The 19444-nt window shown below is 33.5% G+C and overlaps 1 protein-coding gene across 3 annotated transcripts in view; it reads right to left on the reverse strand.

The window, feature by feature from the left end:
* The window catches only part of AGMO (alkylglycerol monooxygenase), a 276923-nt gene extending 269594 nt beyond the window's left edge, over positions 1-7329 (reverse strand). The window contains exons 1-2 of one of the 3 annotated variants that reach the window (XM_016165869.2): positions 6956-7328; positions 5444-5574 (exon numbers count right to left, since the gene is read on the reverse strand). In XM_016165869.2, the coding sequence (XP_016021355.2) occupies positions 5444-5574; positions 6956-7081 (257 nt within the window). In that variant the 5' untranslated portion in view covers positions 7082-7328. Of the gene's footprint in view, positions 1-5443; positions 5575-6955 lie in introns of all 3 variants that reach the window. The other 2 variants (XM_016165868.2, XM_016165871.2) reach the window with 2 other exon arrangements.
* Between the last annotated feature and the right edge of the window lie 12115 nt (positions 7330-19444).

Raw genomic sequence — 19444 nt, forward strand, 5'->3', positions numbered from 1 at the left:
CATTATCTCTCAACACTAGAGATTTGCCAATATTTAGTTAATATTTAGTTAATGTAAAATCTGGTAAGGCACCAAATTGCTATTCCAGTGTAATCCTGGATTTTTTAAAAGATGAAGTTAATTTATAATGTTGTGATTTTAAAATAATTAATGAACTAGAATAAATATTATTTGGGGATTGAGATTACTAATTAAAGCTGATTTATTTTCAAAGTCATCTCAGTTTGAATGTACCCATCATCAAAAAGAGAAAAGTAATGCTGGACATGACATTCACCCTTTCTGTATCTCAGGGCTGATTTAAGGTATGAGAGAATTAGGCCAAATGGACCCTAAAATTATCTAGCTCTCAAATATGCTCATGCTTTAATCATTAACATAACAAATGAAATTTAATGTAATTCCCTCCTTGCAAACTGTTAAAATTTCAAAGCAACTTTCAGCATTATGAATTATGGACCCAGTACTCACAGACATCTGCCGATTTACACTATTACATGACTGTCATTAGAGCTGTGTGTACTGTCTGGTTTGGCTGAATTGTGCAAAATTGAAGAAAATAAATTAGACATTTTTACTGCAAATAATCTTGTCACATAAGTCAGAAAATCAATAAATATTTAAATGAGATCATTCTAAATATTTTATAAGCTTTAGAAACATATAAATACATAAATTTGCATTGTATATATTGACTTTTCCAAGAAATTTTATTTATTTATTTCAAAATCTCTTAAACCTTAAACCTTGTACTGTTTATCTGCAAAGCTACTGCCACTTTTGCTCCATCTAGTGGAATATTAATTTTTCCTCAGTAATAACGAAATACATAATGTAACCCCTACCTTCTACAGACAGATATAATTTGTGCTGCTATTACTTACTGTGAAATAACACTATATTTATGAAACAATTATTTTATTTAATTACATTTTACTATAAACATAAAACCATAGACTTTTATAAACACAAGGTGGTAGATTTTTAAAAAATAAATTTGCTACATTCTTTACTTTGCAGGAAGTAAATTACTTCACGTATTTCAATTACACTATTGAATAAGCACACAAATGCAGACTAGTCAACACAACAAAGTGTGCATTTATTAGAGAATATTATTCTAATAGCAAGTTCTGAAGTTACACTATTAATAACAAAGTCTATTTATAAGTTGTCTAAAGTAAAAATTTGGAGGAAGTGAAGTGCTCTTCCTAGCAAATAAAATTAACGAACTAGCAAGTTTTTTAAATTTTATTTTCTTCAAATGGGATGTTTTTAAATAATTCTCTAAGTTAATAAATATATTACTGTTAATAATAAAATATCATTGTTAAAACTATACAAATATCTGCACAAATGTGTTTATCTTATTTTGGACAATGAATAACTGTTTATTAAAGTTATCATCCAGAAGGACAGGCACCTATTTGTTGGAAGGCTGATGGTGCCAAAGGCAGTATTTGCCTCTGATACTAAGGTCTAGAGTAAAAACCCACTATACAATTTTTCTTTATTCTTCAGTTCCACCCCAAGGAGTCAAAAGTATTTCAAAGAGGTTTAATTTCCTCTTAAAAAAAATTTTTTTTTTTTTTTGGAACTTTCTTGTCAGGAATGGAAAATTCCATGGCAGTCGTGGCCAGTAAAAGTGTTCATATGTATGGTAGAACATTGCAGAGCTAACTCCATAGTGAAATTTGGCAGTGACCCATATGTATTAAAAGTGGAGTGTCCCCAACTTATTTGAAAATTTACCTACTTAAATTATCCCTCCAACCTATTGCAATTTGATTTATAATCTGCTGTTTCAACAGAATAAATGAACCCATTAAAAACAAACATACTGTAGATATTTATATCGGGAATAAAATTTCTCTGGGGAGGATGCAATTTATGGAAGCAGAAACATTGGAAGGAAGTAACAAATTGAGGTCCCGGTTTTCTAATGAAGGATTGGAAATTGAGTTCTGCTTAAACAAGCAGGAAAAAAAATGTGATTATTTTTCACTCGTTAGCATTTAAGTCAGTAGCAGGACATTTCACAAGCATTCGATAGATTTTTTTTAAGTCAATAGATTTAGTAAAATTTTTAATAAGTTTAATTTTTCATGGTCACATGTGTAAGTAATGGATAAAAAGGCAAATGATCTGCATATGATACACTGTTTAACTATGATAAATAGAAATATCCGTCTATAACTTCAAGAGTAGATTTTGACTAGGAGTGCTGCCCACTGGATTCCAGAAGAGCAAAACAGATGCAGGCTTGCCCAGAATCCGGTTCTTAGGACAGATGGACTTTTATTACACATGATGTTCTCTGTTCGACAGGCTTGTAAACAAGATATAATCTTGTCTATGATTAATATTTTCCCTTACATAAAGATTTGAAAGATACAATGTGTAGTTTTTTTCTGTCAGTATGGTACGTATGCTACTAATCTTCAGGATATTTCAAATTTTATATAATAATAAAATTGAGACCCTCAAATCAACATTGTTTTTCCTCAGTCTGCGTCCAGCATTTCCATTACATGAATGGCAAAGTGGAAAAATATGTTCAGGGTTTCACTTTGATTTCCACAACTTCTTTTGTCAGAGGCCACATGCCTATTTGGAATTATTATACAATGTGTAATTCCTCACAAACGAATTAACAAATGATATGCTACCATTTTTCTTGTAATCGTGTATTTTAAGGACGCAGCAAGTCCCCGTTGCTCATACAGAAAATAAAATTAGTCCCTCAGAGAGGATACGATCAGTGCTGTGTTAATCTAACCTTCAGCTGTTAATGATTTGCACAAGGATTCCCCTTGATGCTGTGACTTCAACTGAAATATTGTTTTAAGAGTTTTTGTTAAACCCCTTCTTTTGCTGAGATATGCAATGGTGTAGATTCTGAGGATCAGCTTTCCTTCTCTGCTTATATCTATTGGTTTTTTTGTTTGTTTGTTTGTTTTGTTTTTTAAATAGCAACAAAATAAACAAAACTATTTTTGAATTTCATTTTCAGATAATTTGCTTTGTTGAGATCTTTTAGATAAAGGGCTATAAAGAGTAAAATCCATTGCAAATCTTACAAAATTATCTACCTTTCATAATTTAGAATTGCTGTTCACACCTACAAGAACAAAAAAGAAGCCATTTCCTGTTGTCATTCAAAATACAAATTCAAGTTCGCAACCTTTTACCTTTTTTTTTCAAAGGGCACCAGAGTTAAAGAACTCTCTCTCTCTCTCTCTCTCTCTCTCTCTCTCTCCCTCCCTCCCCCTCCCACCCACCCTTACCCTTTCCCTCCCTGTTCCCTCCTTCCCTCTCCTCATCTTCCTCATGCTTTTGGTGTTTGTTTTCAACAAAAATATAGTTCTGATTCTTATATATCCTGTTATAACTCTGCACCTTTTTAAAATCACACTGCTGAACAGAAATATAGGGCTGAGGGTGAAGATTATGTTTCTAGTAGTTACAGTGTTATGGTAAGAGAATAATCTAATTTCACTTTTAACCAAAGTGAAACTTGAAAAAAGTAAAAGTAATGCTGAAGCATTCATTCAACCTGATTTCTCCCTGATTTTTTAATAAATCCATTTTGATTCAACAAAATATGTGATCCATAATTATTGCAACTTGGGGGGGGCGGGTACTTCTCAGTTATCAAATTATATTTATAGTTATCGGTTGTCCCATTTCGATAAACTTATACACTTAACTTATTCAGAATGAACTAGTATCCAGGTAGGTATTTTTCAATAACCAAATGTACCTATCCCTTGAGTATGTTGAGTGTATTTCTTGTTCAATTCTATTCAAGGGAGTCATGGAATGGAGGAAATTATGCATAATTGTAATTGTTATTTAAGGTATTCTGTGAATTAACTGTTAATAATTTGAAATATTATCTTCTAATTCTGAAAACAATGTGCAACCATTCAAACATTTTTTTCGGAGAGTAATTATTATTATAATTATTTTCTTTTTCATGGTAACATTTATGAAATGATTTTACTTTTAAGTTTACTTCCTAACTAAACAATTTTATGCAATTGTATGAAATTATTTTCTTTTCTCAGATATCTTTAAGTTTTCTTGTTATTATTATTTTTTTTAAGTCCACCTTGGTTTCCCACTGGGTGGTTCATTGAAACATTCCAAAGTAATGAGCACTGGTCAGAAGTAAAGTTCTTAAAACAATAAAAGAAGCAATGGGTGGGAAGCAGGAGTGAGAACATTCATAAACAACACGAAGCATGGACTTCTAAGGAAATCTTAGCAGTTACAGAATCTTATAAGATTATATCTTATATAATATAACCCTCTGCCTCTTTGGTAAATCTTCATTTACTGATGAACCTTCCATTCGCTGGTTTCTCCTTTACACACATTATAATTTCCTCTTTCTAAAATGTAGTTGGTCATTTATTATTTACTGTTGTTTAGTCTATTTATCATTCAATATTATCATTAATATATTAATAACAATATAAGAATATTGATTGTTTTAACTACAATGCACCAAACATTATTTCAGGCATAGGAGTTAATACTATGAAGAAAAAACACTTCTTGCTCTCAAATCGCATGCAAGGAAGAACTGGGAGGAAAATGAGATGAGACGACACCATGAGACGATTCTTATCTGGGGTAAGCAGGTAAACACAAGTTCCACGGGACCATAATGAAGTGGTGTCTAATGTAGGGATGGAAAACAAATATGATTTGCTGAAGAGCGTGATTCTTCAAGAGAAATCTATGCCTAGACTTAAAAAAAAGAAAATAAAAGAAAACCAAAATGAATCACATACATGGGTGGCTTTCCAAGCAGAAGGAAACCCATGTGACATCTGGGCATCAGCAAGCAGTGGAGCATAAAAGGAATGAGTATTACAAAAGAGGGAAGGAGAATGAAGGGTGGATAAATCAAGGCCTCCATAGATCAGGAGAGGAATTTTTATACCATCCTCGACAATAGGGAACCTATAAAGAGTTTCCGCCAGATTCGCATTATGTAAATGTTTGACTGCAAATGAAGTAGGACTAGAGACAGGGACAGCACATAGGAGACCATTGTATTAATCAGAGTTTTGTGTAATTTTGACCAGGGAGTGTCTGCATACAAGATTGTTATAGCATGAGGAAAAATTAATTTTCCAGTAGATAACTAGACCATAACTAAGGCTTAGGACTAGGGTAAGGCAAATGAAGCATAGACTTTGGGCACAAAATTTAAGGGGACATCAATTAGCTCAGAAATTAAGATAAATAATATTTAGAGAAGTATTTTTTAAATGAATTCATAGAAAAATCCATAATGAACAAAATATCAACATTTTAAATAATGACAATTGAACTTTTTGGAGATGTATGTGAAAATAAACTAATTCCTTTTTCATCAAATTTGAGAATTTTAGTTTATCCCCTCAGTGTTGCTAACCAACTCACTCGCCTTGGAAGCCGAGACAGAACACCAGCTGATATTGATGTTAACGCATCATCCAAACGGCTTGGTGGCTTCCTTTTGCGAATCCAGCTGACAACTAGTTCAAGCAGCATCAAGGAAATGAAAAATGGAGTTGCCTGGAAAGGAAATTGCAGAAAAGAGATGTTATTGCATTCGGTATGCAATGCTCCCACATTTCCTCAGCCATTCCAGAAGTGGGAGGTCCAGAGTGATAGCTCATGGAAGGAGAAGGTATATACCTTCATATTCTCCCAACAAATAAATTTGATTATTTCAGACGTATACTAAACAGGTGCCTCAATTCTGTCACCCAATTTGAAAAATAAAATGTAAACAGATATAACCATTATAATTATGCCAAGAAAATAAGATTAAGAGGGACATGTTTAAAGTTAAATCTAAAAAAACATGTTTTAAAATAAATGCAATAACAGAAGTTTATTATTTATATATAACTAAGCTAGACTCACTTTAAAAGATATCCCTTTAAAGATGTACACAGTTCTGGTTTTTAATTTTTAAAATTACAGGACTGATAAAATTGAAACTGTAGGAACAAAGAATGTTTTTCTGAATATTTCAAAGAATAAGGCCATTTTAAGTGTTCGTTTGAGACATCATTTAAACTTTATTCATTCAGCTTTAATTTTCTTTTATATAATAGATATTTTTAGGATCCACTGTCAATGACCAAATATTGGACTAGGTTTGTGTTATAATATAAAAAATAACAATTTATGAAGATACCAGTTTATGAAGTACTACAGTTTTTTTCTTTCAGAAAGGAGTAATATCAAATCCTGGAATAATTTATGGGTTTCAGTCGTTTCAAAGCTGATTATGAGTTTTAAAGTTTTCTAAACTGAACTACCAAGAACATATTCTCTGATGTCATTTTTTTTTTTTTTTCTATTTCTGGTCTTAACTAGTAAGCGTTGTAGGAACAATTTTGACAGGGTGGGGAACTTCAGTATTCAAGTTCTAATTCTGGATATTTCCACTTCCAATCATAGCCAGGAACCAAAAGTGAAAAGTGCCTCTAAACACTTCAGTTTCAAATGAAACTTGGTTCAAGTTCAAAGTTAGAAAATCAGAGTTGGACTCAGTCAGCTGTGTATCCATTCTGCTGAACTACTCTACAAATTAAAGGGGAAATAGTTTCCTAGGAGGCTGTAGATAAGTTTGCCCTTAAAAAATAAAATTATTACAAAGTTTACTGATGATCTACAGGGCTAAATTGTAATGCCACTGTATTCAGAGAAACTTTTAAGAATTTTGTCATATTCTGGAGTAACATCAGGGAAGGGGAGTTTAATAGGAGAAGATATTTAAGGGTATCATACAGAAGTCCAGTTCAAGTAGAAATTCTAGTTTTGCTGCATACCTTTATGAAACAAAATTATTTTCATTAGAATTTAATAATGTGAAGAACGAAAGGATGTTTTTAACTTCTTGTTAAGAAAAAAGCAAGAGCAGCCTCTTCGCGGACAGTCTCACCTTTTTTACATAATCAGGCACCTCTTCTAGGGTTTGGAATGACGTTTCATTGGGCTTCATCATATAAAACATCATGCGAACTCCCTGGGAAACTGAAACATCCTGTTGAGCTTCTGGGTTCTTCATCTCTGCCCTTGTCTGAGTCCCAGCTGGAGAATATTTGTGATTCAGTGGTTGAAGCCAGAGACTGAACAAAGAGGACGAGATGTGCTTCACAGAACAAGCTCTTTGTCAGAGAATGGCTAGAAACAAAGCTCCACAGAGAGCTCCACTAACAGCAGATTCTGTGCAGGGAGAAAGGAAAATACTAGGATCAAGGCTGAGTTCGAAGTTCAGAGGGTACTGTCCTAGAACTGGGCACTAGGGGGAGGAAAAGGAGAGGAATCATGCCCAAATCAAAGATAAACAACACTGTTTGGCTGTAGATGGACTGACTTATCATTAAAAAAAAAGAAACAAACACATACGCAAAATAGCACGTGATACCTCCTGGGAAAGGGGAAGAAAAAGAAGTGTTAACAGGTGAAAGTTCAGTCTGAAAAAGTGGATGGAAATTCAAAACTCAAATCACATGAAGAAAATTCTTTTTTTCTCTCTCCCTTTTGAAATTCACATGGTGTTCAAGTTTGTCTCTCCCCACAAAGTCAAAATTCCTGAAAGAACAGGGTGCTCTAATCTCACTTAAAAGTAAGCTTGGAAGTCATTAAGCACTGAATACACCATACTGGTTCTTGCCTATGTATTTCTAGATCTAAAGCTATCATGTTAACTTCACAGTGTTTGCAAACAAGTTTAGGGGCATTTAGTTTATTACATGCTCTACGTTGTTTAATGGAATCTTGACTAGTCATATTTGTATTCTTAGAATTTATGGGGCCTATCTGATTGAAAAAGCTGCCAAGATGTGGCTGTCAGACCTTATCTCTGTTTTCCAGGAAGAGCTTAAATTGTTTCTTGTAGGTAGCCTAGAGGGCACTGATTGCATCACGAGTGAATGAATGGAGCTTTCCCGAATAGTCTCAAGCCTTCACCTAGACTAGCTAAAGTCATCCTTTGGCTACCACCTATTTTTAAAGTGCTTATGTTGATTTAATTACATTATTAATACACGATTGTTTTGGGGAAAAAAATAGAAACTATAGATAAGCAACAAATAAATTACTGCCCAGAGACACTATTAACATTTTGGTGTATGTATAGTCGGTTCTGCTGTCATGTGACATGTGTGTTGCTAAAAATTACTAGACTATGCACAATTCTGCAGTAAAAACACCGGGGCTTATGAGTAAAAATGGGATTAGGGTATAATACTGGGAAATTTCATAATGACCCACAAGGAGAAAATATCAGAACTTAAAAATAGGTGGCATGTTTTTTACACATGCATATTACATAAAGAAATACACAAATACTGCAACATGGTGCTGTGTCTTGAAAAAGACCTGATATTTATTTACGGAAGTGGGCACTGGAAGAGTTACAGATTGTGAGTTATTGTGGAGTATTGAAAGGAGGTTTACCTGAAGTCAGATAGAAAGTTGTAAACCAGACATGAATATCATGGCTTATTACATAAAAGTGAACTGAGGATGCTGGTAGATGTTAAAGGCATGTGTGATATGTGTACATTTTATATATTTCTGTATTGCTGAAACTTTCAGATTACTTGGGTGCAACCTTTATCACTTACCTGGTGTTTCTGACTGACAAAATTACACATAAGCATATATAGTAGGCTCGAATTATTCCCCAATATATTAATTCCGTTTGTAACAAATTTGCAGTTTCAAATATTACAAAACTGACTGCACTTTCAAACAATTCCCACTGCAAATGAACACATATGGACATATATATTTAATAAAAGTGATCAGATTAAGCATAGTGTTTTATTACCTGTTTTTAAAATTGTTTTTCAAAATTACAAATGTAATGCATGACAGGAGAAAAAAATCCAAACGACAAGGTGGTTTATAAAGTAAAAAACAACAGCACCCTTTCCCGTCAAGACACGTACATATCTCTCCCTTCAACTTCGCAAAAACAACTCTCCTAGTGGGTATTTTTGCATATCTATTTTTCCTATAAAGTTTAATGTTGTTATCTTTATGATTACCATCGGGTAAATACAATTAAACATATTCACATTGTTTGATTTTTGGTAACAGATCATATTAAACATAAGATATAACAAGTTTTCTTCCTGGAGCCAATAACTTATCAAGAACATTCTTCCAACTGGTATATGGTTATACAGCATTTTTCCCCCCACTGACTGCTGAGGTATGTGTGTATATTCCAATCAGGAAAACAAAAGCCATTTTAAGTATTTCAATTAGCAGAATTTAATATAAAGAATTAATTACAGAAATGATGGAAGAGGTAAAAGCCAAGCTGGAAAAAAAGAGAAAATCTAAACAGTACTATCAATAGGAAACCACTAGCATCCTTAAGCTATAGAACAGAAGGAGGACGTTGTATGAGTAGAGCTTAGGAGCCGGCGCACCCAGAGAAAGTTAGAACCACAATGGGCCTGTCTAGCAGGAGCGAAGAAGCAGTGGAAAACAACTACTGTGGCTCTTCCTTCCTTCCAATCGATCTCCCAGCACTACTTCCTGTTGGCCTAAATGAGTCAAAAGCCATTTGAGAGAGGAGCTGGGAAGGAGAAAGGAGGGGGTGGGAATGGATCTGAGGAAAAAGTCAACCAAGGACCATCAAACCTTCATAACCTACTTAACTGTTTCTCTGTTGTTATACAATTAAGTATAGTCTTCCAGTTTTAGGTAATTAGTATAATGCATCAATAACATTATGGTATAAATAGCTTGTATATTTGTGCACATTGTTGTATAAAATAGATTCCTTAGCAATGTAGTTATGTTGTTGAAGGATATGTAAAATTTATAATTCAATAGCTGCTGCCACTACTATCATTAAAGTTGTTAGCCTATTGATTGATTAAAAATGTCATCTTGTTTTAATTTGCATTTACCTTGTGACTTTGATGATCATTTCATTACATTTATTGGCCATTTGTTTTCTTTTGTGTGTGGTTTATTTTTAAATATATCTTCCACATAATTATATTATATTGTCTTTCCATATTGGTTTATGAGCTATTTACATTCTATATCTTGTGTATTTCTCAAATGTGTGTGACAAATATTCTCTGTATTTATTTTCTTATAATTTTATTATATAGATGTTGTCATGCAGAATTGTAACTTTATGTGTGCTATTACATTTTTATTTTACTGCTTCTTCCTTTGGGTATCCTCGCTTGTGAATGTTTTTCTCACCGGAATTCTGTAAAAATAATCTATGTTTTCTTCCAGAATATTTACAGGATTTTTTTAGTTATTGTCATTCCTTCGGTCACCTGGAGTTTAGATTTGTATTTTGTATAAAGTTATTATTTCATGTTGTACCTTCCCTATCTGCTCTGGGAAGATTACAACTTTTTACAAAGCATGGGTTGGAGAGTTGGAGTCCATACTTTTAAAACTATTCTTCTGCATACCTGCACTGTTTCCAATCTCTCTACTCAGTTCTACAGTACATCCATTCTTGTGCTGATACCATGTTGTCTCAATTATTGTACTATCATAATAAGTTCTGGTAACTTGAGGAACGAGTCAATACATTTTATTTTACAAAAATTTTAAAATATTTTTTTTTTACATTCACTCTAATGGATCTATTTCGACTAAACTTAAAAGAAGTCTACTGGTATTTTAACTAACTTTATTAAATTCATTCATGGATTGATTTGGAAGAATTGACATAACAGGCACTCAGTAAACTTGTCTGGAATAAATAAACACCGACTTAACCTTAGTTCTGTTTTTAAATGATGCCAATGCTTGCTACCAATCTTTGTACTTATCTTCTCCATTCTTTTTTTATTTTTTTGTTCTGGTATAAAGTACAAAGTTAAATTTATTTTTTTTTTTCAGAAGGTTACATATATAATTGCATATCTTACTATTATTTTTTCTTACTTACATATGGAGATTAATTTAGATGAATATAAAATTTCTCATTCAGAAATTGATTCCTTCAAAATTCAGTGGAGACAAAACACTTTGGAGGGAAATCTGTTTTGTGAAGACAAGGTGTATAGAACAGAGGATTTTAAACCTATTTCTGAACCAGAAAGTGGAAGCTGAAGATAGTTCCAAGTGCCTTTCTGTCTAAATATCTATGTCAGATCTCTGTCTAAAGCTTCCCAGTCTTTTCTTCTATGTAATTAAAGTGGAAATGCTTGGGGAGAGGCTAACATGAGTGACAAGCATCCCATGAGAATGCAAAACATGAAAACCTGCCACTCTTAGTGCTTTCATCTGCAAATAAGCCGGCACAAAAAAAGATTTTAGAAGCTTTTTGTATCAAAAAGACAGAAAAACAAATGACTATGAATCTCTAGTGACATCTATAGCTATAAATTTCAGGAAGGAGAAATCACAGCAATTTGGAACAAGGAAAAGTTAATATAAACAATTGTCAACTACGACAGGGAACTGGAGTAGTGAGAAAGTGACATTAAAATTAAGGGGACTGGAAAGAATATAGGAATAGCAGATGTAAGGAGCAGCCACTATCCTCAGGGCCAGACTGAGGAACTTGCTGGAAATCATGTTGAAGGAGATCATTGAGAGGACGGGACCACCAGGTGACCCACAATCTGGACCTGGGCAATCAGAGCTCGTCATCCTCTTCCCCGTCTTTGGAATATATGCCCACCATTCCAACAGCCTATACCATTTTCAAGGACACAACCTTGAGAGAGCAATGTGCTGTTGACATAACTAAACCCGGTCAAGGTCTCTATACAAACATTTAATATTCTGGTAGGGGGTGTGGAGATCTATCCGCTTGTGGTCTCCCAAGACAACCCTCCTGTGTATGTTCCCTTGCTTATTTAACCTGCCGCCTTCCAATCTGGAATGATCTGCCTCTTTCTTCAGTCTTTCTTTGCACTCCACACACAAGGACCAGTTTCATGTTTTACCCAGGAAGTTCCTGAGATTTCGAAACAACAAATCAGCCCTCTAAGATGACTGAGAAAGCTGTTCACCGGAAGTATCTCAAGGAGGTACTTCCCTACAAAACCACCTGAGTGGGGTGAAGCTGCTGGTTGCCTAGTACTGCAGGAGCTGGGTGCTGGAAAATCCCCCAGCACTGCAGGACACTGACAAGTGAGCACACAGGAACCAGAGAGGAAAACTTTTTGTTGTTGTTGTTGTTTTGTCGTTTTTTTAACAATGACTTTGCAGATCTCATTCCTGACAAAGCTTAGCATCATGTTAGCTAGTATAGAAAATATGTAAAGGACTCAGATTCGTTTTCACAGAACAGTTAAGGAAGTGTGAATTTGGAGATGAGAAGCAATAAATTTATAATTAACACAAGACATAACACTCATTAGTAATTATGAAAAGTCTTCTACGTCTTAGACTCATGCATGCAATACTTAGTGTCACTGTTTACAAAATTATAAACCATGTAAAAGCAATTTTCTAGGAGATTCTCATTGTAAGAGAAAGGGTAAAAGAGAATCTCTATACATTGTTTGGCATTTTTTTAGCATTTAACATTTCAAACTAATATTAAGTCTAAGTCCAACTTGACTTTTCCCCCCTAAATTACCATTTCTATTTCCTGGATGCTCAGAGAATATTTTCATGCCCTTGAAATTAAATCACTGTGGTATGTTATTCCTTTGATAGGAATATCTTGAAGAGATAGCTTTAAACCTCAGATTTTAATCTTCCTTTGCTTTAAGAAAATTTTCTGCTATTTTCGCCTGTTGTTTCTGTTTCATTTATAAATTTTCACATTGCTTCACAAATGTGATTTCTCTTTATCAGATCCCATTTGTCTTCCACATCCATACGTTGTCTTTGATCATTTTCTTGTTTTTTAATGCTTTCTAACTGATTTGCTCAAGCCTATATTTAGGGTATATTTTTCTTCCTTCTAGTTCTACTTTAAATTCTGCAATGATGTCATTTCTTAAATTCTCTTCTTAATTATTTTAGTTCCCTTATTATGTCTATTTATTATATAATCCTTTTCTTCAAATTTACTCTCTATTTAACTTCTTTTGCATGCATAAAACAGTAGTACCTAAATGGTTCTTAATTGCCTAGGGTGTAATCCTCAATATAATGTCCTTCATCCACTTTTGGCAATCTCTTTTGCTGTTCTCATCCCCGACTTGTTTATCTTTGAACAGGTACAAGTCTTTTTAAGTGCTTTTCCCCCCCAAGGATGTGATAATTATTCCACACATACCTCCAGGTATATGTGGTACTCTGAAATTTAGATTTTTCTTATCAGTTTAATCTGAAAGAGAAGAGGAGATGCTGTGAACATAATCAGTCCCAAAAAGTTTAAATGTTTAACCAGTGAATTGGAATTATGATAGCATTAGCCAACTTTTCTTATCATTGGCCTCCTTTACTCCAGTCATACAAAAAAGACCTTTTCAGGTATTCTTCCTGTAATTTCTGTTTATTAAGGTTGGGGAGTATCTGTGGTCTACCGGGAAGGGCTTCCAGTCAGAAAATTTGTCTTTTGATTTTGGACAATTTAACATTTGGGAAAAATGAGAATTTGTTTACAGTAAAGCTTCTCAGCCCACGGGCTTTCTCTTTTGTGAGAAATTCTGTGCTCCTCTCCACTCTAGAGGATCCTTTCCTCATCTGCTGTCATTTACCCTAAACCCCAATGATTCCCATTACAGTGGGTCAATCTCAGCCATAGTTCTCATCACCAGTCCTAATCACATGCAGATTACGGGGTTCATCCACTACAGCAGAGCGAAGGCACTCTGGCTTTTAAAAACCAGGTTGAAATAGTAGCTCATGGAGTAGTCATCTTTCTCCTCTTAAGAAAAAAACAAACAAACAAACAAACAAACAAAAAACACATAAAGATGAATTTTAAGGTGAAGTAAGAAAGGACTCATATTTTTCTTGGTGCTGCCATATTCTAGCCTTTACCCTTCCTAAGGAGGGTATATTTAGTTCTTATCCCTGTTGTTCTCCTCTCATAAGGAACCCTTATGAACTCATTTAACCTTAATTACCTGTGTAAAAGATCTGTCTCCAAATATAGCCATATTGGGGATCAGCGTTTTAACATAAATTCTGGGGAGTCTCAATTCAGTCCATTACACATCTCCATGTATCTTTTTGTTAGTCATTTGAGTCAATTTCTGGAAATTGAACTTGAAATATGCTCTTACATCGCCATTTTAAAAGTTTACTTTTCTAAGATTATAAAAACAATGTATGTCCACTGTAGAAATATAGGAAAATGTAGAAAATACTTAAGAAAAAAAAAAACTGTCATTATAATCCCACCAGTCAGATTAGAGCCTTTTAAATATTTTAATGCACATCTTATGCTTACGGTTCGTTCAGAGACAGTATATTACATAGATGAATTTACACTCTATGTGTAACTTTAGGTCTACCTTTTTTAAAATTTAAAAACCACATGATGAATGGCAAAACTTCAAAATGGAAGCTGACTTGGTTTCTGAATCACTGCTTGGAGGAGAACTACATATCTATCAGGACATTATGTAAATAAAATTTAAATTTATAACATATTTTTTGTGTTATCATTATTATTACTTGAGGCTAATGGTGTCCTAATTGATATAGACAAAAAGCATTGGAGGGTTTTGAAGAGAGAAGGCACATAATAGATATTAAAACCATCAGTCTGGTTTCCGTTTGATGATAGACTTTAGGAGGGAGAGTGAAATCTCAAGACTGTTCAGAAGTGACTCATATAGTCCAGGCTCTATATGTTGGTGACTTTCATTAGGGTGGTTTAGGTGGAAATAGTGAGAAGTGAAAAAATTCTGAATACATTTTGATTGTAAAGATGACACGGTTTACTAACGAACTGACTGAGGGAATGTGCATAGTGTAAAAGTTTGGTTTAAACAGATAAAAGAATGGAGTTGTTATTTACTACAATGGTCAAACTGGGGTATTTGGCTTTAAACATGTTGTAAGATGCCTATAGACATCTAATGAAGATGGTTTCAACACTTGGATATATAAATCTGGAGTTCAAATCTCAAAGAAAAAGTAGCTGTGAATAGAAAGAAATAATACTGTCTAGAATAGCTATAAGCCAAACATAAGGATGATTTCTATATATAAAGTCAATTATATTCATAATTGTTTAAGCTTACTCATAAGCTTAAACAATATTCATTTTTCATTTGAAAATCATATCTGTTATATTTATTTTTCTTATATGGAAATGTTTTTGTAGTTCAATATAGAAAACATAAAATATTATAATTTACACATTGTAATGAATTATCTCATTACAGAAGTCATGAAAAGATATGTCCTCTTTCTATTTAATATCCAGGATAATAAGTATATATTTTAATATTAAGAAATTGCCAAATTATTTTCCAGTGTATATACTATTTTGTATTCTCACCAGTAAGAGAATTCCAGTTGCTTTGCATGCTTTCTAGCACTTGGTATATCCAGGATTATTTTGATTTTTTATTATAGTTTTTATACCTAAATGACTGCATAATTTATATAGAATGCTATTGTCACCATATGAAGTTTATTATTTACATTCCTATTTTATTCCTATATATTTTGAGGGCAATTTTTTAAAGAATATAGCTATGTGTTGCTAAAATTTTAATATTGTCTCTGTCTTTGAATTCTTTGTATTAATACATTTTTATTAGAAAATGGCACCATGTGAAACTTAAATCAATCTCTCTATTTTCTTAGATCACATTTCATTACTTTTGGCCAAAGTCTTTTCCACAACTTAGAAGGCAAAGATCAGGTAGAACATGATCTTTAAAAAAATTTATAGCATATATTTGAGTTCAGAGCACAAAAAACAAATAGTATTTCAGAAGTTATTTCTTTAAATTCACATCAAGCTAATACATCTCATTGTTATTTTAACACTAGTCAGTGCCAAGAGAGCAACTCAAAGTGCTGCACACATATCAGTGTCAGAATATATGTAACATGCTCTTTATAAGATTGACTTTGAGTCAAAGTTGGAATTAATCCAAATGTGCAGTGCAGAATAAAAGAACGTAGAAGATCCCAAGAGTATTTTTTTTGAAATAGTTCATGAGATTCTCTGCAAAGAGGAGGATTTCTTTTGAAAATATATTTGGAAATCACAAAATAACATACATTCCTTTTAGAGATTAATCTATTCTGTAATAAATATCTTAAAGGTACTGACAAATCCAGCAGCAAATAAATTTATTCTAATTTGCTCACCTTACAGTTTCTCAATTGTAATTTACTACAGAGTTACTGTAATCTAATTGTTGTGAGCACCTCTGAGAATGTGTATTACATAGTGCTTGGTTTGGGAATTGCTATCTAACTTAGGGTCTCTGTATGGACATTCCTCTATTAGGGAAAGAATGGACACCTATCTTTTTTGGTAATGGTAATTAATGCCCATGCTCTAAGGGGAAAGTGTCTATAAAAACTTGTAGATGCTTGAAAATATGTAAAAGGCAAGATTAGTTACTTTTCTACACTACCTACAAAAGTGTGTTTCTAATAACACCAGCAGATCAGACAAAATCCTTTACCTAAATATCCATCACAGAACCTGTTGCCTGCTGATGAAAGGACCTATGAACCTTCTTTTATGAAATGGAGTTGAAGCAATTCACTGTAGACATAAATCCAGTTCTTATCATTCTCTAGGACATGTGGTTAAAAATTTCTTTCTAGTTTCAGTACCAAGAATAATGTGTTTCTCCTGAACAGAATTTGTGTTATTTAATTTTATGGATGCTATGAATCACCTACCTAATCATGTTTCCCACCTCAGATGGTTTAATATGTAGCTTAGTGCCAAATTTATGGCATAAATCTGGCAAGTGTGTAGGAGTCAAGTAATGGCATATCAAACTAACCCCTGGATTCACATTGATTCCTGGTAATATTTTCCTTCCTTATTTTTTAACATATATTCACTATGTTTTATTAAGTTTGTTAAGGGTATTGGTATAAGATATTTTAATTTCTTCTTGTCACGTGGCAAAAAATTTTTTAAAGTTAATAGATTATTTAATGAGTGAAAAAGCAATCCTCTTGAGACTAAAATCCTCATTTAGTAGGCATTTCTCAGGAGACATGTGCAAATTTTTATTATTCTCACAAAAGTACGTATTGTAATTAAGAATAACCAATATCTGCTGGAATACGACTACTAGTGATGGCAATGAAAAAAAAAAAACCCTGAAGATTCTCAGGGGATCAATTTATGATCCAAGCAAACTGATACAGTTTTCATTTATTTTAATTTTTATTTTAAGCATCATCTCCCTAGATAAACAGATATCATGAATCATAGTTGACTTTTACTTCAGACTTTTTCTTGGGGTAAGGTAACTAAATTTATTTAGTTTTGTGAATAAGGAACTGGGCTGCTATCTACTTCAAATATTTAACTTGGATGTCTGGATCCTCCCTTGGAGGTGCAGCAAATAAGGATCTACCACAGCATTAGAAAAAAAAATCCAGTCCTCAGTAACACATGCCTTAGCACATGCCTGTCTTCTTCAGGAAGTTCAGGAGTCTTCCCCCCGGGGGTGTGGGATTAGAGGCTGGGATTGGGAAAGATGGGTGATGAGATGTTCTTGTTGGAAAAGGAGAGTCCCACCTTGCTATGGTAACTTGACTGTAAAACTCTACCTTTGAGGATGGGGTTCCTCTATCACACTATCAGAACTCCTTTGCACTATAACAAATCACTATGCTATTGCTGCCATTGACTTGTCAAGAATTCTGTGTCTGAAAGATATCTTCTGTTCATTTCCACTGCCACCACTGGAATATTATTGCATATGATTGTCACCTACCCTGTTCAAAAAATGAATTAGATGCCTCATAATCTGCTTGCTGTATTTTCTACTCATAAAAAAAGTGTAAGTCATAGATGTTGTTCAAAGTTAAAGAAAAAATATCTCACACAAATATATCCAAAGCCACATACCTTCTACACCTTCCCTACTCACTTAGAACCACGTCAAAATTTAAATAAAGCCTCTACTCTTCAAAAAGTCACTGTTAAAAGAATAAAAATATACTGGGGGGAAATATTTACAAATCTTATATTTTAGAAAAGACTTGGATTCAGAAGAAATGAACATGAAAATTCAAAAGTAACCTAATTTTTAAAAACGGCCCAGAGATTTGAAGAGACCCATCACAAAACATTATTCAAATGTCAGATCAGTACTTCAATAATGCTCAATGTCATTAGTCATTTGAGAAATGCAAAATAAAATCATTACACACATATTAGAATGGATAAAATTAAAAAAAAGAAAACGCGATAGTGAGTGTTTGTGGGGATATGGAGGAACTGAGACCCTCAAATGGAAAATGATACAAATCAGTATGGAAGGCTGTTTGGCAGTTTCCTTAAAAAATTAAACATATGTTTATCTTATGTGTGTGTCATGTGTTATTGAGTCAGCTCTGACTCCTGATGACCCTGTGAATGAGTGATGTCCACCACGTCCTGTCCTCAACACCCCCGTTCAGCCCCTGTTGACTTATGCCTATGGCTTCTCTCACGGAGTCAGCTCATCTGATATTTGGTCTTCCTATTTTCCTGCTGCCTTCATTTTACCCAGCATTAGTGTCTTATGACCTATGCATTTAACTTTTAGAAATGTACTGAAAGAAATAAAACCACATATCTACGCAAATACTTGCACACACGTTCATGTCACATTTATTTGTATTTTTTTACAAATAAATTAGACTGATATGCTTATTATATAACGTAATGCCCCCATTGCCACATTGGCTTTCTGGAGAATATTCAGCTGTTCTGCCAAACTTCACCTCACAGTTTACACCTGGGAGTCTGCTTTGATGCTCCCATTTTTCTTATTTTCTATAATCTAGTTTAACGTCAACTTCAGTAGTTTCTACCAGCAAACTTGTATTGTACCACAACTTATTAGTGGATTGTAAAATCATTAGAGTGAGTTACATGTACAACTTAAAAATTAAAATGACAGGAAAAAAGATAAAATTATTTCAAAATGTCAACATTTCTTATCAGTTATAAAATTAGCATCATCTTATGAAATTTTGTTTTACACACTCATCTTAGAAGTTAGAAGTTTATTTTTGTTTGTTTCAGTAAAAACAAAACAAACAAACAAAAAACACTGCTCCAAATGTGACTCTTTCTTCTCATTTCTACTAATATTATCCGTTAAGCCACCTCCATGACTTTCCAAGACAATTATAATTACCTTCTGTCTTACCTCCCTGCTTTCTCTCCAACATACTTTGAATCCACTGCCCACACAGCAAGCAGAAAATTTTTTCCGTAGGCTAATTAAATCAATCCTTTCCACCTTAAAACTTTACATTCCCTTTTATTGCTTTTGGAACAAAGTGAGTACACCTTCCTGTGACCATCTTA

The sequence above is a fragment of the Rousettus aegyptiacus genome, unplaced genomic scaffold (genome assembly GCF_014176215.1).
Source record: "Rousettus aegyptiacus isolate mRouAeg1 unplaced genomic scaffold, mRouAeg1.p scaffold_m13_p_13, whole genome shotgun sequence".
NCBI lineage: Eukaryota > Metazoa > Chordata > Mammalia > Chiroptera > Pteropodidae > Rousettus > Rousettus aegyptiacus.